This window comes from Toxotes jaculatrix, chromosome 24 (genome assembly GCF_017976425.1).
Source record: "Toxotes jaculatrix isolate fToxJac2 chromosome 24, fToxJac2.pri, whole genome shotgun sequence".
NCBI classification, from domain to species: domain Eukaryota; kingdom Metazoa; phylum Chordata; class Actinopteri; family Toxotidae; genus Toxotes; species Toxotes jaculatrix.
The window spans coordinates 5,200,799-5,227,302 of record NC_054417.1 but is presented as its reverse complement, the minus strand read 5'-3'; the positions used below and the strand labels follow the sequence as shown (position 1 = coordinate 5,227,302).

The following is a 26,504-nucleotide window of genomic DNA, read 5'->3' as shown; positions in this document are numbered from 1 at the left end:
AAGTGCAAATGTTGTAATTTGATTGTTATTTTTAGTAGTGTTATTTATGTAGTTCTATACTGCAGCTCGTGATTGATTCGTGTGGTAACAGATACATTGTGGCTACACTTAACTCGCTTTAAACTGTACTCTCTCATTTTTATTGTGTACCTGTCTTTGTTTAATAGAGAACATTAGAAGAAGGAAAAGCATAGCATTATTTCTCCTGCTTTGCAGATTTGCTGCGTGTTCATAAAGGCAAAGTCAATAGCTACTGAAATGCACCATTAAATATTAATGTCATGTCAATTGTCAATAGGTATAGGCTTCTGTGCTATATACTGTAGATTCACAAATGAATTTCATGCTTCAGAGCCTTGGAAAAAATGGACCGGGTGAAAAAGATAGTGGAGCAGAGAAAAGAGGCAATAGCAGCAATGCCCCGTCCTCCACCGTGTCTTGTTTACTTTCTTTCTGCTCTGTTTCTGTTGCTTTATGTTCTTATGTGTATTTATTTATTTTCATCACCCCTTCTCCCCAGCACATACTTGTTCTCATCTATTCTGCTTTTCATTGTCCTTAGTCTTAGTGACAGTTGTTGCTGGTGTTTGTAGGATGTCTTCACCTCTGTTTATTCACCTGTATAATGTTTTATGTTATTTCTCACCAAAAAAAACAAAAAAAACAAAAACAAAAACAAATCCAGATCTTCTCCTGCAGCTGCATCATGATGCTGGGGTTTACTCTGAGCATCTCAGCTGTCATCAGAACTAAAGCTGGAAACTCTAATTGGTTTGTATAGATAGATAAGTAGACAGACAGATGGATTGATTGATTGATAGATTGACTGATTGATAGATTGACTGATTACTTTGTAATCTCCAAGGGAAATTGCAGTGTTGTAGCAGTAGAATAAATATAAACAAACAACAAGTAAAAACGTCCAGGCAAACAGTCTGTCTTTTAGAAGGAAAAACTACTCCCAACACAACACAGCCAGGCTTCCTGTAGTATTGCTTGTCCCATCTCCACCTGGGAATTACAAGTCTGAGATTGACGTGATTGCATATACTTGTGGTCTGAACAGTATCGGATGAAGGGAACATGATATGATCTGTCAGCAGTGGATTCTTGCATTAAGATGCTGACTCTCTATATTCGGTTTGGCTTCACGATCTCCCGAACTTGTTTTTGAAGGGGTAATAGACAACAGATTTCTATATTTGTGAACGGGTATGGTGACTAATAGCCGAGTCTTGTAATTACTTCTTAGTGAGTAAACCCCACTACAGCACTTTCTCTTTGGCTTCTCTGCAAATCGTAAAAGGGGATGTTGAGGTGAAGGCTGCCTGTGAGAAACAGCCTCTCTGTTTCTATCTTTCATCCCAGACATGTAAAGAGTATCCCCTCCTACCTCATCTCTTCATTGGCATGCTTCATATAGCCTGCTGGATCAGGTTCGGAGAGCCCAGTCAGTTTTAATCACACTCTGCTTGTAGTGCTTCCAGCGGCCGTCATTGCAAGTGTGGAAAACCAGGAGAAGAGATGAATACCAACCAGGATTGATGCTGGCCATAGATCAGTACAGATAAACTTACTGTCGGGAAGATCAAAGCAAGGTGGTCAAGAGTTAGACTGTATTAATAAACCAGAACTCTTTAAATCTTTTGTTCAGATTGATTTTTGTGGAGTTTATTTGGGTTTGTTTTCTTATGTCTCTTTTTCACCACCAGGTGGCATTGTGTAACAGACTGACTTGTTTGCTGTTGTGTGTGAAAAGCCCAGCTTTCCCAATTTTTGCCAAGGTGAGATGTCTAATGTGACCTTGAATTGAAGCCCCTGACCTGTATCTGCATGATTTGAGGCTTTATACTGCTGCCACATATTTGTCTAAGTGATCTGAATCCATGCTAGTGGTGAATTCCATTTGTGCAACACGAAATGTGAAGTCTATTTAAGTGTAGTGTGTTAAGTGACTTTGGCAATAGAAGGCAGCCTACCAACCAATGGACCTTTCTGGAAGAGCTTGTATGCCTCAGGATAACAAAGGAGTTTAGGTTCTCTGCTCTCTATATATTTCACCCCGATGGCCCCTTCTTATGTGATAACTGTGCAGGACACAAAGAAGCAGGTGACCGTCGGTGACACTGTGGTGCACGCCTCAGGCTGTTTCATCAAGCATCAACCTCAGTGACACCACATATCTGCTGTGTTACCACAGATGCTGCTCTTCTTACTGCTGCATTGAAATGCGGCAACACTGACATCTCTTGGCAGGATGGAAAACTACCGTATGGGCACATTCAGTGTGTCAATGGGGTTGTGGGGGCGAAAGTACTTTTAGTCAAGAGCCAAGTAAATTACCTGTGTTAAGGTTTAAGGAGAAGGTTGACTGCAGTGTGTTGGGGATAGGACAGATATCAGCATATTGTTCTCTGTAAATCTTCTTCAGTCCAAGCAGAATTTCAATGATTGAAGTACACATCTGGTAAATCCCTAAATGAATCCCTGAAAATATTTTTTTTCAGGGATCAACATCCCGGGTATTTCATCAGAGGGACAATTTGTAGTTTATTTGACCATCGATGAGATCATTTGTTATTTATGTTATTTTAAGTTATTGATGAAATGTCATTACAGAGTCTCACTTAATATATCTACAAGATATTCTAGTTATTTCTGCAGTTAAGTAGTGCTGGTTTTGAAGTTTTTACTCTGGCTTTAATATTTTCTGAAAAATGTTTATCTACAGACACTATAACTCACTCAGTTAAAGGCACAGTACGTCTGTCTACATAGATGAAATGTCTTTAAGGGAAGCATTTGTCTGTGACTAATTTGAGTCTGGTCCGAGTTTGTGTTACCTGGTACTTTTGGGTTGGTATTTAAGGTCATATTTCAGTAAGGCTGGTTTGTGTTCTCATAGACATTAGTTTGTCATGTAGTGGGTTAGTTGTGTATTGGCTGGGAATGGACAGAGTACTTTTGCAGAGCTTTCTGATGTTTCTGTAATGACCCTGGCTGGCTGAGTGGACGTTAGTCCTTTAAAATACAGTGGCTGGTGGCTCTGGCTTCAAAGTGTTTTCCACACAGAAGGTCGCACTACTGGCTTTATATTTTCTTTTTTATGCAGAAAAAAAACTCTCAGATGAGTTTGGGGTTATCACTGTAAACAAAAGGGTTGAAAAACAACCTTATTCATTAGGGGACTTTACAATTGGCACAACAATGGGGGTGTGTCTGTGAAGGGGTGAAACCACTCGTGTCTTAGCAGGTAGAGGTTTTGTAATGTGGAAAACAGGTATGGCCTCTTTCATCCATGGGGTTGTAAAGTTAGGCATGTCAGTTTGGTAAGGCTATTCCCTGCAGGCATGGATAATGGATGATTCTGTGTACAGGGACATATGCTCTGAATGCCACACCGCATTAATACACCGTGTACTGCATCTGTTTCACCTGCAGATTTGAATGAACTCTGCTGTGGCTGTGGAAACATCAGTCGCGTTGGGAGCTTTATTCCTCTTCTGTCACGACTGGACGCGCGGAATCTTGACAGACATTAATTATTGTTACTCTGTGCTTGCACACATGACAGTGAGTTTCAGTGCTTCTTCCGTTTCAAACAAAGACACTTGAAGTAGTGCAGTTGCCTCTGTCGTTTGGAACAAGTATTGATTGAAGAGAAACGAACTTGACAGTCAAAGTCTTAGTGCACACCGAACTAACGTCGCTCATATATTTAGTGCAACACACGTGAGCACTTTATCGAGGCACGTCACCTGCACAGGTATACACATGTTACCTTGATCTTGTGTATGGAGTGTAAAAGCCAGTCTTTGCAGGTGATGCTCTCAGATGGAGGCAGTGTGTGAGCAGGTCCATGGAGCTGATGACGATGATGGTGGTGGTGAGGAGGAGGAGGAGGAGGCAGGAGTTGCTGAAGCCATGCTGTGGTCCATCCAGGAGGCTCTGGAGAGGCAGACCCTACAGATTGTATCGTCGGCCTGCGGAGCCACAGCAGTGGTGGACGTGGACCCCGAGGAAGCCGATCACTGCGTCCAAACCCGCCTGAGGAGGAACGAGTCACCTCTGCCTGACTATCTTCTGTCCCGGAGCGAGGCCGGTAAATGTCCAGATACACAGGTGCCGCACAGGTTTTAGTGTGCAAACCCTTAGCTTGTTGTACCATGAACAAGCAAACCAGCAGGGGTTTAGTGAGATTATTTACGGGGCCCCGTAAGGAATGTAATGGTTATGGGATCCTCTGCAGGCACTAAAAACATACGCATTGTTTGTGTCAGATTTACAAAACAGGCTTTACGAAAGGTAATGTTTTATCAATTGTCAGGATTCTCCGAGCTTTATGCCTTTGTCATCAATTGCTCACCTATACCTAAAAATCACCAGCAGCAAGATCTCAGTGGTCATCATCAGCTGTCAGGAAGGGAGTAGGTATCTTGTAGAAGTGTTGGACTGCTGGACGGTTGGAAGCATCAGTTGCTCTTTCTTTAATGTACTGTACTCTGGTTTTTCTTTCGGACAATGTTCAGAATGGCCCAAAAGATGAGAGTCCAAGCCATTGCACGTTCACTTTAAAGTAGCTTTTATGGGTGCTTTTCTTATTGATGTGACTAAATGGGCAGATGTGACATTATACTCGCTCGGCTCGAGCAATAACTCCAGCAGACTGTTCTGTGACATTCCAGGTCATGAAATATGAACATGACTTTGTATAGGTGCATATCTTAACTGGGCCCCACAGGCAGTAATATTTCATCCTATCTCAGTTGTCACAGATGCTAGCAGGGACTGTAGCTTCCTCCGCCGAATGAGGCTGTGTAACGTCTTGAACCCATAATCGCTGCTTCCTGCCAGCGCGACAGCTGGTTGCACTGCCACGCAGGCCAATTCAAAAGTACCCTCTTGAATGAGACAAAGAGTTTCATGTCTCTCGGAGGAGAGACCGTAATGGACTTTTTCAGCCCCGTTACACAGTTTTTACAGTGGCATTTCAGGCGTTTTGCTCAAGCTGTCACCCCACACATGAGGTTTTGGCTGGAAAAGAAACACATGTGTAGCCATTGATTTGAAGCTTTAAAAGTGATGATAGAATAAACAGAGGCTGTATTTTTACAATGGTGATGGAAAAAGTAAAATAAAGATTGTATCTCCTTTTTAGGTGCAACTCACGCTCAGCTCGTCGCAGGAGCAGAGAAGGCAAAGGGTAAGTAAAGTAACCGGCGTGTGAAGCTGGTCCCCTGGCTTGCACGCCGGATCCAAAAAGGTGCTGTTCCCGTGGCAACCATGAACATGCAGCTGGCTGTACCCGAGGGAGAGGAGGTGCGGGACGCCTGGCACCGTCAGCTTATTTTTGGAGTGGCGCCTAATGCAGTTTTCATGACCAATCCCTTAGATGTCCAGATGCACGTCAACATGCTACACGATTGCCGCAATAGTGTAGCGTGTTGACGTGAATCTGGACTTATTTCTGTGCGCCATCTCTGCCTGTCTGTGGGAGCGCCGGCACGGTAGTGAGGTCTTACAACTAGAGGTTGTAAGAAAGAAAAAGCTTCAGCTTCAAACTAGTCTTCAAAGCCAAAGGGTGTGTTTTTAAAATAGCTGTAGTTTTAAAGTGGTTTGCAAAACAAGAGTGAGTTTGTAAAAAAAAAAAAAAACAAAACTTCTACTTTAGCTCCCAGGTAGTCTTCAAAACCCAAGTGAGTTGGAAAAAAAGAAACTGGAATTTTAAAGTAGCCCTCAAACTTAAAGTGAGTTTGTTTCAGAGCTTCAGTTCCACAGTAGTCTGCAAAGCCAGAGGTAGTTTGTTTCAAAGGGCGTCAGCTTTAAAGTAGTTTGTAAAACAAGAGTGATTTTGTAGGGAAAAAGAACCCTTTAGCTCCCAAGTAGTCTTCAAAGCCAAAGTGAGAGTGTTTCAAATAGCTGTAGTTTTAAAGTGGTTTGTCAAACAAGAGTGAGGTTAAAAAAAAACAAAAAACAAAACCCTGTAGCTCCCAAGTAGACTTCAAAGCCAAAGTGAGTGTGTTTCAAATAGCTGTAGTTGTAAAGTGGTGTGTCAAACAAGAGTGAGTTTGAGAGAAAAAAAAGCTGTAGCTCCAAAGTAGTTTTTAAAGCCAAAGTGAGTGTGTTTCAAATAGCTGTAGTGTTCAAGTGTTTTGTAAAACAAGAGTGAGTGTGTTTGAAAAAAGCTTTAGCTCTGAACTAGTCTTCAAAGCCAAAGGTAGTTGGGGGAGAAAAAAAAGCTTTAATTTTAAAGTAGTCCTCAAACTAAAAGGTAGTTTGTTTAAAAGGGTTTGAGCTTAGTAGTTTGTAAGACCAAAGTGTGTAAAAAAAAATAGCTGTAGCTCCAAAGTTGTCTGTAAAACCAAAGTTAGTTTAAAGGAAGAAAAAGCTTTAATTTGAAAGTAGTTTTCAAAGTAAAAGTGAGTGTGTTGAAAAGAGCTGTACTTGTAAAGTAGTTTGGAAAAGTTAGTTTGTTTAAGAAGACTACTCCAAAGTAGTCTGCACAGTCCAAGTGAGTTTGTTTAAAAGGGTGTCAACTTTAAAGTATTTTGTAAAACAAGAGTGAGTTTGTATATAAAAAAAAACTTTAGCTCCAAAGTAGTCTTTTAAGCCAAAGTTAAGTGGAGTAAAGGTTTTTTTTTTTTAGCTTTTTTTTTTGTTTTGTTTCACTGTTTTGCAAAAGGCCTCTTTTTTCATTGCGATATAACCCCCACACCCCCCACACCCCCCACACAGTACTAAGTCATTGGTTTCAAGCATGTCAAAAAAAAATTTGTTTTTTTTTTTGTTTAATTGTCTATGGTGAAGTGTTGTTCTGTGTGTGTGCTTGATTGTGTGCAGGTGCTGCTGAGTTCGGCTGAGTCGAGGGCAGCTTCCGACGGCGAGGCTATGGTGGAACTCAGGTGTGCTGTCTTGCTGTTTTATGAGGAAGCGGTGTTGGTGTTTCATGATGTTGATTGGCTGTGTGTCCATGTGTTTGTGTGTTTCAGGATGGAGGAGGGCGATCAGCAGAGAAGACCAAGAGGGGCAAGTACGAAGTCGTTGGTCTCCAGCATGTCAGAAAAATATCTATATTGTGTTTAACTGTCTATGTTGAAGTGTTGTTCTGTGTGTGCTTGACTGTGTGCAGGTGCTGCTGAGTTCGGCTGAGTCGAGGGGAGGTTTGGACGGCGAGGCCAGGGTGGAGCTCAGGTATGTGGTGTTGCAGATCTATGAGGAAGTGGTGTTGGTGCTTCATGATGTTGATTGGTTGTGTGTCTGTGTTTCAGGATGGAGGAGGGCGATCAGCATGGAAGACCAAGAGGGGCGAGGAGGTTTGAGTATCTTGTGAGGCAAGTACTAAGTCAGTGGTTTCAAGCGTGTGAGAAAAGTATGTGTATTGTTTTTGTTTTTTAACTGACTATGTTGAAGTGTTGTTTTGTGTGTGCTTGACTGTGTGCAGGTGCTGCTGAGTCGAGGGGAGGTTCCGACAGGCTGTGGCCAGTGTGTTAAGCGGGTAGGTGTCTTTGCTGCACATAGTTTCAATGTGAGAGGGGTGAAGGAGAAGTAGTCCCAACTAATTGTTTGTATTTTTTTTTGTGCGTGCAGGTTGGAGGCCCAGACTCCGAGGTCCAGACTCCCAGGCTGAGATCCAGAGGACCCAGAGGCAGGTGAAGGTGGCTAAAGTGCACGTTTAGTAGCAGTCTTGTCATAATAAAAAGTCATATTGTTTTTTGTGTCTCTGTTGTGTTGCTTTTGTGTGTGTGTGTGTGTGTGTTTGTGTGTGTGTGTTGAGCAGGTTCTTAGTGGATGGGCTTCTATTGGTGGAGTGGTCTTGGTTCCAGTGTTCATGCTGAGGAATGGTATGGAGGAGGTCAAGGTGCAACACAGGTAAGTGTTGTGCAGCATGTGCTGTTGAATGTTTCTGCCGTGGCTTGTGTATGAGTGATGCTGATGTGTTGTCTGTCTGTTTGTGTTGCGCAGGATGTGGGAGGCGATGTAGGGCGACGTCAGAGAGCAGGTGAGTGAAAGTGTTTGTGAAAATATTGGCCCATGTTTGTGTTTGCCCTCTGTAGTGTGTTGATGTTTGGACTGTCTTAAAAGTGTATTCCTTTGTCTTTTTCTTGCCGTCTGTTGCTGATTCCCTGCCGAAGTCGGAGTTGACGTAGCCACGGCCAGGGCGAAGCCAAGGTGAGTAGTGCCTAACTGATGTCTTGTTTTCAGAGTCGCTGAAGAGGCAAGTGTGGTGTTGGCGTGTGGCAGTAGTTGTTGTACTGTTTCTCTTGTTGTGTATTGCAGGCTGGAGGCGGAGATCGAGTGGGAGGAGGCTGTGGAGGAGTTCGAGCTGAGGTGAGGTCGCGGCTGCATGTGGAAGCGAAGTGCCGTAAATGCGGGTGATGGCGTGACAGGAGAATCATGTGTGTTTCTGTCTGTGTTTGTGAGCAGGAGCGAGGTGCTGATGGAGAGGAGTCGCCGCCGCTAGGAGGAGAGCGTGGCCGTCAGAAGGAGGTCGTCCGACGAACGACTGTCATTGTCGCTCCAGTGTTGATGATGTGTTTGTTTGTTGTTTCATCGCGGACCCAATGCAATGTGTGACGTTAGCTTTAAACACTTAGTCTTTTTTCAAACGCTTAGTCTCTTTTTAGAGACTTAGCCTTTGAAAAAAGGCTAAGTGTTTAAAGCTAAGACGTTAGCTTTAAACACTTAGTCTTTTTTCAAACGCTTAGTCTCAGAGACTTAGCCTTTGAAAAAAGGCTAAGTGTTTAAAGCTAAGACGTTAGCTTTAAACACTTAGTCTTTTTTCAAACGCTTAGTCTCAGAGACTTAGCCTGTTTAAAAATGTGATCTGTGGGTTGCCTGAAGCGTTTGAGTGACAACGGTGTTCACTGGCGGTGGTGGTGAAAGTTCTACCATCAGCTGTTGTGTGTGGGTCGTGAAAAGCGTGTCGCTGGCGCTTTGTGTCTGTTTTGAGGTGTATATTTGCTCACGGGAAATAAAGTGTTCCCTGATGTGCTGATATGTCCTAAGGGTGGAGCATACACATTGTCCAATGAAGACTGTTGAATGGAACTTGAGGAGTTTTACTGTGCTGCTATAGGCCTAGGCTGCTGGGGGACATCCCATGAGTTACTGCGCACAAATTGCACTACCCACATTCAGACTGTCCCATTGCACCATTAGTGTTCTGTTGGTTGTGTGTTGTTGTTGTTGTTTCTGTTGTTGTACCGCAAGAGAGGAAGAAAAACCGGAGTCAAATTCCTTGTTTGTATGTACAAACTTGTATGTACAAACTTGGCCAATAAATCTGATTCTGATGACATGTCATTAACTCTGTGTCCTCTCTGTCCCATAGTCCTGTGTTTGTTTCTCTCTGGTCTCTCTTTCTCTGTACCTTACTGCAGGTATCTCTGGCTCCGGAGCTGCATGTCCTATGGTCCTGGCTCCACGCACCTGCTGCTGTTTATTGTTTACAATGATCTATTTCTAACATGTTTCATGTTCCGTTCTGCTACAGATAAATATTGGATTAATATTCTTTGCCAACTGTAATGTAAATAATGACCGGTCATGACAGCTTTTTGCCTCCGTGCTCTGTTTCATAATTCTAATCTGCTGAGCACACATTATCCAATAACTGTTCAGCAACTGTAATGGAAATACTGACCCACGTTGTCTGTATTATGCTGCATGTCTTTCTCCCCCTCTCCTCCATTCCTAGCTGTCCTATCTTCCTCCTTTTCCTCCTTTCACCCAGCCCGGCCATCGGCAGGAGGGTCCCCCATCTGAGCCAGGTTCTGCTCAAGGTTTCTTCCTGTGAAAAGGGAGTTTTCCCTGCCACTGTCGCCTTAAGTGCTTGCTCTGGGGTCAGGCTCTGGGTCTCTGTAAAGCGCTTTGAGACAATTGTGATTGTGGAAGGCGCTATATAAATAAAATTGAATTGAATTGAAATGAAATGAAAATTGAATTGTGCTTGAAGTGTAAAAACTGGGTGTGCTGCGTCAACATGAGGCACGAATAAAGAAAAGGTTCCAAAGTGAGTACTTGTTACTTGGAATTCAGTGTGTGTGTGTGTGTGTGTGTGTGAGTGAGTGAGTGAAATAAGGAGGGACAAACAGAAACAGGGAATAGGAGATGGTTGTGGATTCTTAGTGATGGGCAAGTCACAGACACACACACACACACACACACACGGGAAGGCATGTGTAAAAATGTGAACTGTGGGTTGTCTGAAGCGTTTGAGTGACAGCGGTGTTCACTGGCGGTGGTGGTGCAAGTCCTCCCATCAGCTGTTGTGTGTGGGTCGTGAAAAGCGTGTCGCTGCCGCTTTGTGTCACGAGGGTCAGCGTGACCTTAATTGCAGGCTCCTCCTCCCCATTTTTGAATCCACGTGGTCCAATCCGGGGCCAAGCACCAATGAGCACACGTGCCAATAGCCAATAGCAGGCGGGCAGGGAGGTGTGTTTGGGGGCGGAAGCGGTGTGCTTGGCGGGTTTAAAAAGTCGGCGTTCCAGTAGCTAGCACCTCGGGGGTCCCGGACGGGTCGGAGGTAAGCGGACGCACATTGACTCTTTGTGGATGTGGCCAAGCTGTGTGGAGACTCTGTTTGTAACCACAATGCGTTGTTTTTCTGTGTTTGTTGTGTTTTCTGCAGGATCGAGGAGCTGAGCCGGAGGCCACCTCGATGGAGGATAGCATGCTGCTCAACGTTGTGTTTGTCTCTGTGTGTGTGTGTGTGTGAATGTGCGCGCTTTTGTTTTGGGCTCGGTGTGCCCGGTAGGCTTAGCAGTGTATAGCTGCAGCCTGTGTTAAAACGGCTTTCCTCCGCGTAGACCACCTGTCTTGATCCGCATCTTATTCCCACTTGTGTGCTAGCCGCATTTGGGCAGACGGTGCGGCCGCCTTTACAGCCTGGTCTATGTGTGCGAGCAGCCGATAGAGGAGGTGTGTGGTAGTCCTGTCCTTTAGAAGGACTGTAAGACTTTTTCACAGTTAAATGTGAAAAGTGGCATGTGAGTGGCCGTCCTGGCAACATGCCTTTGTAATCATGTAATAGTAAGACCGTAGTATGTTGTAGCGAAGTGAGCGAGCAGCGCCCAGCGCCGCTTGTTCATTTCGAGCGCCTTCTTTGGCCAATGACTGCTTGAGGCCGAGGAAGTAGTTCCTGCCAACGGCGTCACAGTTAAATGAGATGCCGGAGGCACGGTTGTTTTCTACTGTGTTCCTGTTAACGCTAAAGTGCACCTGCACTGCGCAAGACTGAACTATCGCTTTCTGTTCATGTGGCCCTTGGTCGCAGAAGAGCAACGGGTGCTCAGTGTAAGAGGTAATGTTAACCGTTTGCGATAGTTCAGTGTAGTCCCACACATCGGAAGGGTGTGCACGTGCGGACGTGTACACGGGGCGTATGTCCGCTACAAGTTGGGAAAGCATACACAGAGGTATGAGTGCACAGACGGACAGGTGACTGATCTGACTAGTCTAGATTGCACGACGGAGTGCGACTAGTCAAGAGTGCACAGGGGCCCGCAAGTAGCGGACGGGAATGGGACGGCTATATATTTTTGTGTTGGCACGCCGTGTCGTGTATCAGGAGGGGGGTACCTTTTAACACAGGCTGTGTGGTAAGCAAGCGTTCTGACCCCGGCCGCAATGGGCGAAGCAGGCATGGAAGGGTGCACGTGCGGACGTGGACACAACGGCCGGGGGGGTTGTGTGGACGGACAGGTGGACCTTAGGGTCCAAAAGTTGGAGAATCCCACCAGCCGAAGGGTGCACGTGCGGACGTGTACAACGTGGCTTGGATGTGGCGCTGCAGCGCAGGTGTCGTGCAGCGGAGCGTAGTCAGCGAGGGAAACCTGGGCTAGGTGTGCGAGCGACCACCGCTCGCACACCTAGGCTAAGGTGGTTGAAGTCGCAGAAAGTTTCCTGGAGTAGGTCAGAGTCCAACAAGAGTACACGGGCCTGTCTGTGCGAGAAGATGGGGTGTGCACGTGCGGTCGTGCACACAAGGGCGCGCACAGAAGGGTCCGTGTGGACAGGTAGCGTAGTCGAGTCCAGCGCTAGGGTCTAGGTGAAGTGGCTGCGCGGTCGTCGTCGTCGTGGCCAAGTGTGTGTGGCCCGACGGGTGTGGAGAGTGGTGTGTTTTAGGAGGCGAGCAGCATGGAGGCGAAGGAGGTCGCTGCAGCAGGTGGGTTCAGCAGCTCGTCGGAGGTTTGAAAATGGCGTGTCGAACATGGCGGATTGGGGCGAGTGGTGTTGCAACTCTGTGTTGACTGTCTGTTTGTGTCTCCCTTTTTTGCAGGATGGCGGCGCTAAACGTGAGGGCGAGCGGAGCCGCTGCGAGAGAGTAAGCAACTTGTTTGATCTCTCAAGAAATGTCTCTCGATATATGTGTGTCGAAGCGACGGTTGCGGTAATGCGTTTCTTTTTCTCTTTCTGTCTGTCTGTCTCTTTCTTTCTTTGTGTGTGTGTGTTTTTGTGTGTGTGTGAGAGAGTGTTTGTAGGTGCTGCTGCCGCTGGCTGTGTGGGGGACCCAGCTGTGAGGCCGTGGCCAGGGTGGAGCTCAGGTATGGCGTCTAACCTGCTGTGGATGGTGTGGAGCGACGTGGCTTAAATTTTAATGGGTGTCCTTGTGTTTGTGTGTTGCAGGATGGAGGAGGGTGACCTGGGGAGGAGAGGCCGTGGCCGTGGTGCAGCTCCAGTCCGCCACCTGCTGGTGATGCAGAGGATGACGAGAGCCCAGGTGAGTGGATGCACTTGGCCAAAGCGAGCTCCGTGTGTCTACATGGAAGCATGTATGTCATCTTGTGGTTTGTGGATCTTTTCAGCAGGTAGCGGTCGGCGGCTGAGCGGGGCAAGAAGTCGGATCAGGCTGTGGACGGCGTGGAGAGCGGGTAGGCCCCTTTCGTACACATGGTAGAAAAGAGGGCGCTGTCATTGGGCTCGTTTTTGTGCAGATGAATGAGGCCAAAATAATGTTGTGCTTCTTTGCAGGTCGGAGGAGGTGACGCCGAGGCCCTGATCCGGAGGGCCGATTGAGAGGAGGCGAGCGAGGGCGACTCCAGGCAGCGTTCCTGTCCTAATAAAAACATGCACGTGTGTGTTTGTTTTTTCTCTCTGTGTGTCTGTCTGTTTGTTTGTCTGTCTGTGTTAGGTGTAGTTGTGCTAGGCGTGGTTTGGTGGCCACCTGTTTGGTAGTGTAGCGTGTCGGAGTAGGGATTGCGTGAGGTCGCGACGTGTTGGTTGTGCGGGCTGTAGCGTGTAGCATGGTGTTGTGTGTCGTCGTAGCGGTGGTGCGCGTCCCGAGCAAGTGTGCGGCCGGGTGTAGTAGTGCGTGTGTGGTGGGCATGTGGGTGAGCGGCGGGTCGGTTTGCGTGAAAGCGTCGCTTTCGGGTTTCGGGTTTCGGCTTGCGAGGTTGCGGGTTTCGGCTTCTTTGGCTCGGGGCTCGGGTCGATGTGTCGGTTTAGGGTCGATGAGGCAGGCGTTTGTGTGTGTGTGTGTGTGTGTGTGTGTGTGTTTGTATGTGCGCAGGTTTCGTTTGGCGGTGTGGTCCGGGGTCGAGTCATCTTGTCGCAGCATGGCATGGAGGAGTTCAAGGCGCAGTCCAGGTAAGCCTCTTGCAACATTTCAAGTGCTTGTCTTGTGAGTGTTTGTGCTTTTGTTGTGAGTGTCTGGCTAATGTTGTTTTGTCTTTGTCGTTAGCAGGTTGGAGCAGCTGATCCTGAGGAGCTTCTCTCTCTGTCTGTGTGTCTGTCTGTGTGTGTTGTTTTTGTCTGGGCTGGGTTTGTTGTTTAGTGGTGTGGCAACGTCTGTGGCAGGCACAGAGTTGTGCGTTGGCTTTAGTCGTGGGTTTGCGTGTGCGGGTTTTGGCGTGTCGTATCGTGTTGTGTCGTGGTCGGTCGAGTGCGTTTGCGCGTCGGTTGTGTTCGGTTTGCGTGAGAGCGTTGTCGTGGCTTCGTGACGTCGGACGTGCGTTTAGCTGTGGCGTGTGGTCAGGTCGATGAGTCGGTGTGGCACGTGTCTGTCTGTCTGTCTGTCTGTGTGTCTGTATGTGTGTCTGTGTGTGTGTCTGTCTGTTTGATGGTCTGTCTGTGTGTGTGTCTGTCTGTTTGATTGTCTGTCTGTTTGTCCAGCAGGTGTTATTCCTGGCTGGGCTTCTATTGGTGGTGTGGTTCTGGTTCAAGTCATGTGGCAGAAGAATGGCATGGAGGACTTCAAGTTGCAGTCCAGGTAAGCCTCTTGCAGAATGTGATAGTGTTGCTGCTGCTGCAGCTGCAGCATTGTCTGGTTTTTATTTGATGCTCATGTTGTGTCTGTTTGTCTTGTGCAGGATGTGGGAGACGATCTGGAGCGATGTCTGAAATCAGGTGAGTGAATGTCTGTCTGACAACATAGCTCAATGTTTATGTTTGCTCGTTGTAGTGGTGTGACACTTTGCCTGTATTAATCTCTGCTTTCTTTCCTCTTGTCCCTGCTGTCTGTCGCCGACTGGGAGAGTGTGTAGCATTGCCTGCAGAAGTGGGACTCGATGCAGCCACGGCCAGGGCGGAGTCAAGGTCAGTAGTGTTTAGCCTATGTATTGAAATGGGAGTTGGACTTTGTGTGTGGCAGTATTTGATGTTCTGTGTGTTTTTCTGTGTAGTGCAGGCTGGAAGAGGACATGCAATGGAATGAGGCTGTGGAGCTCTGGTGTTTGTGTTTAAAGTGTTTGTTGTTTGTTTCTCTCTTTGTGTGTTTGAGTGCAGGTGCTGCTGGCTCTGGCTGTTTGGGGAGGGACCTAAGTGTCAGGTGATGGCCTGGGCGGAGTTTTAGGTATGCGGTCTGGCTGTAGTAGGAGGAAGTTTTGTCGATGGTGCGGAGCATGCTGATGTTGATGTCTTGTGTGTCCATGTGTTTGTGTTTTGCAGGATGCAGGATGGAGGAGGGAGACCAGGAGAGGCGAGGAGGAGTGTTTGTGTGGTGAGGCAAGAAAGAAGCACTTTGTGTCTCGGATCTCTTGTCGTCTATGTCATTGGCCGGTTGTGACGAAGCGGGGGGTTTCTCTTTATGTTTGTGTGTGTGCAGGTGCTGCTGTCGGCGGCCCTGTCGAGGAGGGGTCGAGGCTACGGCCAGGGCGGAGCTCAGGTGTGCTGTCTTGCTGCTCTATGAGGAAGCGGTGCCGGTGCTTCATGATGTTGATCGGTCGTGTGTCCATGTGTTTGTGTTTTTCAGGACGGAGGAGGGCGATCAGCAGAGAAGACTAAGAGGGGCAAGTACTAAGGCATTGGTCTCCAGCATGGCAGAAAAAAATATATATATATTTTTTGAACTGTTTATGTTGAAGTGTTGTTCTGTGTGCTTGACTGTGTGCAGGTGCTGCGGAGTCGAGGGGAGCTTTCGACGGCGAGGCCGGGGCGGAACTCAGGTGTGCTGTCTTGCTGCTCTATGAGGAAGCGGTGTGGGTGCTTCATGATGTTGATCGGTCGTGTGTCCATGTGTTTGTGTTTTTCAGGACGGAGGAGGGCGATCAGCAGAGAAGACCAAGAGGGGCAAGTACAAAGTCTTTGGTCTCCAGCATGCCAGGAAAGTAGCTATATTTTGTTTAACTGTTTATGTAGAAGTGTTGTTCTGTGTGTGCTTGACTGTGTGCAGGTGCTGTTGAGTTTGGCTGCGTCGAGGGGAGATTCCGACGGCGAGGCCGGGGCGGAACTCAGGTGTGCTGTCTTGCTGCTCTATGAGGAAGCGGTGTCGGTGCTTCATGATGTTGATCGGTCGTGTGTCCATGTGTTTGTGTTTTTCAGGACGGAGGAGGGCGATCAGCAGAGAAGACTAAGAGGGGCAAGTACTAAGTCTTTGGTCTCAAGCATGGCAGAAAAATATATATGTATTTTGTTTGAGCTAACTATGTTGAAGTGTTGTTCTTTGTGCTTGGCTGTGTGCAGGTGCTGCGGAGTCGAGGGGAGCTTTCGACGGCGAGGCCAGGGCGGAACTCAGGTGTGCTGTCTTGCTGCTCTATGAGGAAGCGGTGTCGGTGCTTCATGATGTTGATCGGTCGTGTGTCCATGTGTTTGTGTTTTTCAGGACGGAGGAGGGCGATCAGCAGAGAAGACCAAGAGGGGCAAGTACAAAGTCATTGGTCTCAAGCATGTAAGAAAAATATCTATATTTTGTTTAACTGTTTATGTTGAAGTGTTGTTCTGTGTGTGCTTGACTGTGTGCAGGTGCTGTTGAGTTTGGCTGAGTCGAGGGGAGCTTCCGACGGCGAGGCCAGGGCGGAGCTCAGGTGTGCTGTCTAGCTGCTCTATGAGGAAGCGGTGTGGGTGCTTCATGATGTTGATCGGTCGTGTGTCCATGTGTTTGTGTGTTTCAGGACGGAGGAGGGCGATCAGCAGAGAAGACCAAGAGGGGCAAGTACAAAATTTTTGGTCTCAAGCATGGCAGAAAAATATAGATGTATTTTTTTTTGAACTAACTATGTTGAAGTGTTGTTCTTTGTGCTTGAATGTGTGCAGGTGCTGCGGAGTCGAGGGGAGCTTTCGACGGCGAGGCCGGGGCGGAACTCAGGTGTGCTGTCTTGCTGCTCTATGAGGAAGCGGTGTCGGTGCTTCATGATGTTGATCGGTCGTGTGTCCATGTGTTTGTGTTTTTCAGGACGGAGGAGGGCGATCAGCAGAGAAGACCAAGAGGGGCAAGTACTAAGTCATTGGTCTCAAGCATGGCAGAAAAATATATATGTATTTTGTTTGAGCTAACTATGTTGAAGTGTTGTTCTTTGTGCTTGGCTGTGTGCAGGTGCTGCGGAGTCGAGGGGAGCTTTCGACGGCGAGGCCAGGGCGGAACTCAGGTGTGCTGTCTTGCTGCTCTATGAGGAAGCGGTGTCGGTGCTTCATGATGGTGATCGGTCGTGTGTCCATGTGTTTGTGTTTTTCAGGACGGAGGAGGGCGATCAGCAGAGAAGACCAAGAGGGGCAAGTACAAAGTCATTGGTCTCAAGCATGTAAGAAAAATATCTATATTTGGTTTAACTGTTTATGTTGAAGTGTTGTTCTGTGTGTGCTTGACTGTGTGCAGGTGCTGTTGAGTTTGGCTGAGTCGAGGGGAGCTTCCGACGGCGAGGCCAGGGCGGAGCTCAGGTGTGCTGTCTAGCTGCTCTATGAGGAAGCGGTGTGGGTGCTTCATGATGTTGATCGGTCGTGTGTCCATGTGTTTGTGTGTTTCAGGACGGAGGAGGGCGATCAGCAGAGAAGACCAAGAGGGGCAAGTACAAAATTTTTGGTCTCAAGCATGGCAGAAAAATATAGATGTATTTTTTTTTGAACTAACTATGTTGAAGTGTTGTTCTTTGTGCTTGAATGTGTGCAGGTGCTGCGGAGTCGAGGGGAGCTTTCGACGGCGAGGCCGGGGCGGAACTCAGGTGTGCTGTCTTGCTGCTCTATGAGGAAGCGGTGTTGGTGCTTCATGATGTTGATCGGTCGTGTGTCCATGTGTTTGTGTTTTTCAGGACGGAGGAGGGTGATCAGCAGAGAAGACTAAGAGGGGCAAGTACAAAGTCTTTGGTCTCAAGGATGGCAGAAACATAACTATATTTTGTTTAACTGTGTATGTTGAAGTGTTGTTCTGTGTGTGTGCTTGACTGTGTGCAGGTGCTGTTGAGTATGGCTGAGTCGAGGGGAGATTCTGATGGCGAGGCCAGGGCGGAACTCAGGTGTGCTGTCTTGCAGCTCTATGAAGAAGCGGTGTTGGTGCTTCATGATGTTGATTGGTCGTGTGTCCTTGTGTTTGTGTGTTTCAGGGTGGAGTAGGGCGATGAGCAGGGAAGACCAAGAGGGTTGAGGAGGTTTGAGTGTCTTGTGAGGCAAGTGCTAAGTTATTGGTCTCAAGCATGTCAGAAAATGGTGTTTCTTAATTTTTGTTTTTTGTTTTTTTAACTGTCTCTGTTGAAGTGTTGTTTTGTGTGTGCTTGACTGTGTGCAGGTGCTGCTGAGTCCGACTGAGTCGAGGGGAAGTTCGGAGAGGCTGTGTCCAGCGTGTAAATGGGGTAGGTGCCTTTCTTTGCTGCACATAGTTTCAATGTGAGAGGGGTGAAGGAGAAGTAGTCTAAAGGAATGTAGGTTTTTTTTTTTTTTTGTGTGTGCAGGTTGGAGGCTCAGACTCTCAGGCCCAGACTGTCAGGCAGAGATCCAGAGGACCCAGAGGCAGGTAATGGTGGCTAAAGTGCACTTTTAGTAGCAGTCTTGTCATGGGGAAAAAAATAGTCATATTGTTTTTTGTTTCTCTGTTGTTTGGCTTTTGTGTGTGTGTGTCTGTCAGTCTGTTTGTTTGTTGGTTTGTCTGTGTGTGTAGGTGTGACAGATGTGGTTTAGAGTCCAGCTGTTAGGTAGTGATGTGTGTTCGAGTCGGGGCTTGGGTCGTGTTTGACGTGTAGCTCGGGCGGGGTGTAGGTTGTAGCTTGTAGCATGGTGTTGTGTGTAGTCGTAGTGTAGATGTGCAGTTGGGTGGAGTGTGTTTCTGGTTAAGTGTTTTTTTGGGGCAGAGTTGTGCTTACGTAGATGGCAGTCGTGTTGCGTCGTTCGTCGCGTCGGTCGTTGCGTCGCGTCGGTCGTTGCGTCGCGTCGGTCTTTGCGTCGTTCGTTGCGTCGTTCGTTGCGTCGTCCGTTGTGTCGTCCATTGCGTCGTTTTTTGTGTCGGGGGTTAAGGTTGATTAGTCGGCGTGTGGGGTTGTTTTTGTGTAGGCATGTGGTTGTGTGTGTGTGTGTGTGTGTGTGTGTGTGTGTGTGTTTGTTTGCATGCAATGGAATGGAATGGAATGAGGCTGTGGAGCTCTGGTGTTTGTGTTTAAAGTGTTTGTTGTTTGTTTCTCTCTTTGTGTGTTTGAGTGCAGGTGCTGCTGGCTCTGGCTGTTTGGGGAGGGACCTAAGTGTCAGGTGATGGCCTGGGCGGAGTTTTAGGTATGCGGTCTGGCTGTTGTAGGAGGAAGTTCTGTCGATGGTGCGGAGCATGCTGATGCTGATGTTGATGTCTTGTGTGTCCATGTGTTTGTGTTTTGCAGGATGGAGGAGGGAGACCAGGAGAGGCGAGGAGGAGTGTTTGTGTGGTGAGGCAAGAAAGAAGCACTGTGTGTCTCGGATCTCTTGTCGTCTATGTCATTGGCCGGTTGTGACGAAGCGGTGGTTTTCTCTTTATGTTTGTGTGTGTGCAGGTGCTGCTGTCGGCGGCCCTGTCGAGGAGGGGTCGAGGCTACGGCCAGGGCGGAGCTCAGGTGTGCTGTCTTGCTGCTCTATGAGGAAGCGGTGTGGGTGCTTCATGATGTTGATCGGTCGTGTGTCCATGTGTTTGTGTGTTTCAGGACGGAGGAGGGCGATCAGCAGAGAAGACCAAGAGGGGCAAGTACAAAGTCTTTGTTCTCCAGCATGGCAGGAAAATATCTATATTTTGTTTAAGTGTTTATGTTGAAGTGTTGTTCTGTGTGTGCTTGACTGTGTGCAGGTGCTGTTGAGTTTGGCTGCGTCGAGGGGAGCTTCCGACGGCGAGGCCAGGGCGGAACTCAGGTGTGCTGTCTTGTTGCTCTATGAGGAAGCGGTGTCGGTGCTGCATGATGTTGATCGGTCGTGTGTCCATGTGTTTGTGTGTTTCAGGATGGAGGAGGGCGATCAGCAGAGAAGACCAAGAGGGGCAAGTACAAAGTCTTTGGTCTCAAGCATGTCAGGAAAGTAGCTATATTTTGTTTAAGTGTTTATGTTGAAGTGTTGTTCTGTGTGTGCTTGACTGTGTGCAGGTGCTGTTGAGTTTGGCTGAGTCGAGGGGAGATTTCGACGGCGAGGCCAGGGCGGAACTCAGGTGTGCTGTCTTGTTGCTCTATGAGGAAGCGGTGTGGGTGCTTCATGAGCTTGATCGGTCGTGTGTCCATGTGTTTGTGTGTTTCAGGACGGAGGAGGGCGATCAGCAGAGAAGACCGATCAGCAGAGAAGACCAAGAGGGGCAAGTACCAAGTCTTTGGTCTCAAGCATGTCAGGAAAGTAGCTATATTTTGTTTAACTGTGTATGTTGAAGTGTTGTTCTGTGTGTGCTTGACTGTGTGCAGGTGCGGTTGAGTGTGGCTGCGTCGAGGGGAGATTCCGACGGCGAGGCCAGGGCGGACACTAACAGTGTCTTCCTTTGTTTTGTCGTAGTGCCTAACGGATGTGTCTAGAGCTGAGGTGAGGCTGCGGCGGCTTGTGGAAGCGAAGTGCCATGAATGCGGGGCATGGTGTGACAGGAGAATCATGTGTGTCTCTGTCTGTGTTTGTTTGCAGGAGCGAGGTGCCGATGGAGAGGAGCAGGCGTTAGGAGCAGAGCGTGGGTGTCAGTAGGAGGTCCCCTGACGAATGACTGTCATTGTCGTTCCAGTGCGGCTGAGTTGTGTGTTATTTTTGTCATTGCGGACGCAATGCAGTGTGTGAGCAGCTGGATTTGTAGAGTGAGTCAATAAAGTTGTCGTGGTGTTGTTGTTGTTTATTTGTAGCCTTTAGCAACCAGCGATGTATAATTTAGCAAGACTTAGCCTTTGAGCAAGACTAAGTGTTTAAAGCGGAGACGTTAGCTTTAAGCATGTAGCCTTTTTCAAACACTTTGTCTTAGAGACTTAGCCTTTGAGCAAGACTAATTGTTTGAAGCTGAGATGTGAGCTTTGAGCACTTAGCCTTATTCAAACAGCGAGTCTGAATGTGTAGAGACTTAGCCTTTGAGCAAGACTAATTGTTTGAAGCCGAGACGTTAGCTTTGAACACTTAGCCTTATTCAAACACTGAGTCTGAATGAGTAGAGACTTAGCCTTTGAGCAAGACTAAGTGTTTAAAGCGGAGACGTTAGCTTTAAGCATGTAGCCTTGTTCAAACGCTTTGTCTTAGAGACGTAGCCTTTGAGCAAGACTAATTGTTTGAAGCTGAGATGTTAGCTTTGAGCACTTAGCCTTATTCAAACAGCGAGTCTGAATGTGTAGAGACTTAGCCTTTGAGCAAGACTAAGTGCTTAAAGCGGAGACGTTAGCTTTAAGCAATTAGCCTTGTTCAAACGCTTTGTCTTAGAGACTTAGCCTTTGAGCAAGACTAATAGTTTGAAGCTGCGACGTTAGCTTTGAGCACTTAGCCTTATTCAAATAGCGAGTCTGAATGTGTAGAGACTTAGCCTTTGAGCAAGACTAATTGTTTGAAGCTGAGATGTTAGCTTTGAGCACTTAGCCTTATTCAAACAGCGAGTCTGAATGTGTAGAGACTTAGCCTTTGAGCAAGACTAAATGTTTGAAGCCGAGACGTTAGCTTTGAACACGTAGCCTTATTCAAACGCTTAGTCTGAATGTGTAGAGACTTAGCCTTTGAGCGAGTCTAATTGTTTGAAGCCGAGACGTTAGCTTTAAACAGTTAGCCTTATTCAAACGCTTAGTCTGAATTTGTAGGGACTTAGCCTTTGAGCGAGACTAATTGTTTGAAGCTGCGACGTTAGCTTTGAGCACGTAGCCTTTTTCAAACACTGAGTTTGAATGTGTAGAGACTTAGCCTTTGAGGGAGACTAATTGTTTGAAGCTGAGACGTTAGCTTTAAGCACTTAGACTTTTTCAAACACTTTGTCTCTTTTTAGAGACTTAGCCTTTGAGCGAGACTAATTGTTTGAAGCCGAGACGTTAGCTTTGAACACTTAGCCTTAATCAAACGCATAGTCTCCGAGACTTAGTCTTTGTCAAAGACTAATTGTTTGAAGCTAAGACGTTAGCTTTAAGCACTTAGACTTTTTCAAACACTTTGTCTCTTTTGAGAGACTTAGCCTTTGAGCGAGACTAATTGTTTGAAGCCGAGACGTTAGCTTTGAACACTTAGCCTTAATCAAACGCATAGTCTCCGAGACTTAGTCTTTGTCAAAGATTAAGTGTTTGAAGCTAAGACGTTAGCTTTAAGCACTTAGACTTTTTCAAACACTTTGTCTCTTTTTAGAGACTTAGTCTTTGTGAAAGACTAATTGTTTGAAGCTAAGACGTTAGCTTTAAACACTTAGACTTTTTCAAACACTTTGTCTCCGAGACTTAGTCTTTGTCAAAGACTAATTGTTTGAAGCTAAGACGTTAGCTTTAAGCACTTAGACTTTTTCAAACACTTTGTCTCTTTTGAGAGACTTAGCCTTTGAGCGAGACTAATTGTTTGAAGGCGAGACGTAAGCTTTGAACACTTAGCCTTAATCAAACGCATAGTCTCCGAGACTTAGTCTTTGTGAAAGACTAATTGTTTGAAGCTAAGACGTTAGCTTTAAACACGTAGACTTTTTCAAACACTTTGTCTCTTTTTAGAGACTTAGTCTTTGTGAAAGACTAATTGTTTGAAGCTAAGACGTTAGCTTTAAGCACTTAGACTTTTTCAAACACTTTGTCTCTTTTGAGAGACTTAGCCTTTGAGCGAGACTAATTGTTTGAAGCCGAGACGTTAGCTTTGAACACTTAGCCTTAATCAAACGCATAGTCTCCGAGACTTAGTCTTTGTGAAAGACTAATTGTTTGAAGCTAAGACGTTAGCTTTAAACACTTAGACTTTTTCAAACACTTTGTCTCTTTTTAGAGACTTAGTCTTTGAGGGAGACTAATTGTTTGAAGCTAAGACGTTAGCTTTAAGCACTTAGACTTTTTCAAACACTTTGTCTCTTTTGAGAGACTTAGCCTTTGAGCGAGACTAATTGTTTGAAGCCGAGACGTTAGCTTTGAACACTTAGCCTTAATCAAACGCATAGTCTCCGAGACTTAGTCTTTGTGAAAGACTAATTGTTTGAAGCTAAGACGTTAGCTTTAAACACTTAGACTTTTTCAAACACTTTGTCTCTTTTTAGAGACTTAGTCTTTGTCAAAGACTAATTGTTTGAAGCTAAGACGTTAGCTTTAAACAGTTAGACTTTTTCAAACACTTTGTCTCTTTTTAGAGACTTAGTCTTTGTCAAAGACTAATTGTTTGAAGCTAAGACGTTAGCTTTAAACAGTTAGACTTTGTCAAACACTTTGTCTCTGAGACTTAGCCTTTGAAAAAGGCTAAGTGTTTGAAGCTAAGACGTTAGCTTCAAACACTTAGTCTTTTTCAAACGCTTTGTCTCCGAGACTTAGCCTTTGAAAAAGGCTAAGTGTTTGAAGCTAAGACGTTAGCTTCAAACACTTAGTCTTTTTCAAACGCTTTGTCTCCGAGACTTAGCCTTTGAAAAAGGCTAAGTGTTTGAAGCTAAGACGTTAGCTTCAAACACTTAGTCTTTTTCAAACGCTTTGTCTCCGAGACTTAGCCTTTGAAAAAGGCTAAGTGTTTGAAGCTAAGACGTTAGCTTTAAACACTTAGTCTTTTTCAAACGCTTTGTCTCCGAGACTTAGCCTTTGAAAAAGGCTAAGTGTTTGAAGCTAAGACGTTAGCTTTAAACACTTAGCCTTTTTCAAACGCTTTGTCTCCGAGACTTAGCCTTTGAAAAAGGCTAAGTGTTTGAAGCTAAGACGTTAGCTTTAAACACTTAGCCTTTTTCAAACGCTTTGTCTCCGAGACTTAGCCTTTGAAAAAGGCTAAGTGTTTGAAGCTAAGACGTTAGCTTCAAACACTTAGCCTTTTTCAAACGCTTTGTCTCCGAGACTTAGCCTTTGAAAAAGGCTAAGTGTTTGAAGCTAAGACGTTAGCTTCAAACACTTAGCCTTTTTCAAACGCTAAGTCTCTAAAACAAGACTAGCTGCTTCAAGCTAACACGTTAGCTTGAAGCACTTAGTCTTATTTTTGAAGACTTAGCCGTTTTTGGGCTAAGTCTTCAAAAATAAGACTAAGTGTTTCAAGCTAACGTGTTAGCTTGAAGCAGCTAGCCTTGTTTCCAAAGACTAAGTCTTGCTTGAAGACTTAGTCTTTTTTGGAGACTTAGTCTGGTTTTCAGACTAAGTCTCCAAAAAAGACTAAGTCTTCAAGCAAGACTTAGTCTTTGGCAAAAACTCCAAAAAACGTTGAAAAACACTCTTTTTTTTTTTTTTTTTTTTTAATATATATATATATATATATATATATATATATATATATATATATATATATAAGTGTTTTTGGGCCTCCCGTAGAAATTTTTTTTCCTGTACAGTGGGGGGAAGGGGGCACACAGTCCTTTGTAGGGGACACATCCATTTCTACACCGTGTGGCCCTTACAGTACCTACGGGGTGCTGTCTTCATGTCATGCTACATGTCGGCTTCCACATGCCAATAAGACACACGTACAACTGCTTCTGTTCCGGAACATGACTCCACTGCGGAGTTGCCCCTGCTTTTATTGATGTCCACATACAACTGTTCACTCCATTTGCCAATAAAACGTGACACTTGTACCCTGGGCTCGTTCTCTCATTCCAAACACACTCTATCATTTCACACGCAGACACATATAAGATCAGGTCTTTATTGGGACATACATCCATTGGTACACACATCTCCACATATGTCTCTACATAGACATGCCAAAACATAGACACATAGACCGATACACACGACACTTTCTTAGCCACATGCATTTCCACCCACAGCCTCTTGGCATACACAGAACAAGTCCACGACCTCGTAGGCACCCTACTCCAGCTCGCCTTCTCATCCAACGCTGATGGTTCGCCGCCAGCAAACTGTTGGCCATGCACGCCGCCGTCCTCCTCTGCTCCTCCACATCGTCGCCTCTTCTCCCTGTCGGCCGCACTCGCTCTCCTCTTCTCCCTGTCGGCCGCACTCGCTCTCCTCTTCTCCCTGTCGCCCGCACTCGCTCTCCTCTTCTCCCTGTCGGCCGCACTCGATCTCCACTTCTCCCTGTCGGCCGCACTCGATCTCCTCCCTCTCCTCTTCTCCCGGTCGGCCGCACTCGCTCTCCTCTTCTCCCTGTCGGCCGCACTCGCTCTCCACTTCTCCCTGTCGGCCGCACTCGATCTCCTCCCTCTCCTCTTCTCCCGGTCGGCCGCACTCGCTCTCCTCTTCTCCCTCTCCTCTTCTCCCTGTCGGCCGCACTCGATCTCCTCCCTCTCCTCTGCTCCCTGTCGGCCGCACTCGCTCTCCTCTTCTCCCTCTCCTCTTCTCCCTGTCGGCCGCACTCGATCTCCTCCCTCTCCTCTTCTCCCGGTCGGCCGCACTCGATCTCCTCCCTCTCCTCTGCTCCCTGTCGGCCGCACTCGCTCTCCTCTTCTCCCTGTCGCCCGCCTCTGCTCCCTGTCGGCCGCACTCCGTCGCCTCTTCTCCCTGTCGGCCGCTCTGTGTCGTCCTTCTCCTCGTCTCTCTCGCACCTCCTCTTCTGCTTGGCCCCCCTTGGCCGACACCTTCCGACGCGCAGGCCAGGTAGAGGGAGCGAGACGTGCCGCGCCTACAACGGAAACAAAGACAACGTTGACTAAGACACCGTGCTGCAAACTCTTGGGACACCCTCGCTCCTCCGCTGGCGTCCTCCCCTAGACAGGTAGAACACGTCGACAACTCGATACACCACAAGTGTGGAACGCTCAGCAGTTACAACTACAATCTTCAAGCCACACCTGTGCACTGCCACCTGAGCCGCTAACACTTGCGCTTACACAGTGCTTGAAGCTAAGCCGTCTGTGCTCTGACTTCCCACCTCACCCCTGACTACTCCACCATGCCTCGTCGCTACTCTGCCGCTCCGCCTAAGCCGTCGCCACACCGCACCGACACCTACACACTTACAACTCCACCTGTCCAGCTACCACCTATTGCCTAGCCACTTTGACTTCACTGCTCATCCATAGGACCTCTAGCATAAGACAAGACATAGGATAAAATGAGATAAGATAAACCTTTCACAGTCCAACAATGAGCACATGGCACAAGTATAACTCCAACATACTTAAAGCGCACACGATACCAATACTGCTACTGCATACACCATCCGTATTCACTACTCACCACCTACAACTCCCCGTACACATCTACACACTTATGGCACTCACCTTCGGACTTACTGCTCCACACTAACCACTCCACGTGTACAGCTAACACCTATTGCCTTGCCACTTTGACTTGTCCCTAAGACCTCTGATAGGACCGCAAACTCATTCCAGCTAGCGCTATTGCACACACACACACCGGGTTCACTGCTAACCACTTACAGCTCAACATACACATCTACAAACTCATGGCACTCACCCTCGTACTTGCACCCGCTTACAGCTCTACCAGGCATGCTTCAAGCCCCTAGCTAAACACACGCTGCTTCACCGCTGCACATTGACAGCGACGACCTCATATGCCGAAACCTTCTCCTCACACCCACGCAATGACCGCTCGCCTGTTACACCGACACACTTACCGCTCGACATTGACAGCGACGACCGGATCGCTACACACTTTCCTGTTTCCAGCAACACTGTGACAACTCTACCGCTTCTGCTGAGAGTTCTCCTGGACACCGTCGCCTTCACTGCTGGCTCTGAGGTCACGCTCCGACAATCTCTAAAGCGCTTCGACAACTTTCTGACTGTGGAAACTGCTCTCAAAATACAATTCATTGCCCATGGAATCACAAACGACTAACGACACAAA

At 46.9% G+C, this 26,504-nt stretch overlaps 1 protein-coding gene and 2 long non-coding RNA genes across 4 annotated transcripts; 2 read left to right on the top strand and 1 right to left on the bottom strand.

The window, feature by feature from the left end:
* Window positions 1–4,022: 4,022 nt before the first annotated feature.
* On the top strand, window positions 4,023–7,187 carry LOC121177634. Its single transcript, XR_005893305.1, has 5 exons — window positions 4,023–4,102; window positions 5,159–5,203; window positions 6,841–6,902; window positions 6,990–7,030; window positions 7,130–7,187. It is a non-coding gene; the product is annotated as an uncharacterized LOC121177634 (long non-coding RNA).
* A 5,449-nt stretch (window positions 7,188–12,636) lies between these two features.
* Window positions 12,637–13,045, top strand: LOC121177633. 2 transcript variants are annotated; one of them, XR_005893303.1, is made up of 3 exons: window positions 12,637–12,721; window positions 12,807–12,872; window positions 12,973–13,045. It is a non-coding gene; the product is annotated as an uncharacterized LOC121177633 (long non-coding RNA). The 2 variants fall into 2 exon arrangements; XR_005893304.1 differs by having other exon boundaries at window positions 12,980–13,033.
* An 11,162-nt stretch (window positions 13,046–24,207) lies between these two features.
* Window positions 24,208–26,145, bottom strand: LOC121178231 (cyclic nucleotide-gated cation channel beta-1-like). The gene is made up of 3 exons (XM_041032793.1): window positions 26,131–26,145; window positions 25,111–25,396; window positions 24,208–25,018 (listed from the first exon to the last, which is right to left on the bottom strand). Exons 1-3 carry the CDS (start codon window positions 26,143–26,145, stop codon window positions 24,558–24,560), a joined length of 762 nt encoding a protein of 253 aa, XP_040888727.1. The 3' UTR covers window positions 24,208–24,557.
* Window positions 26,146–26,504: the final 359 nt, after the last annotated feature.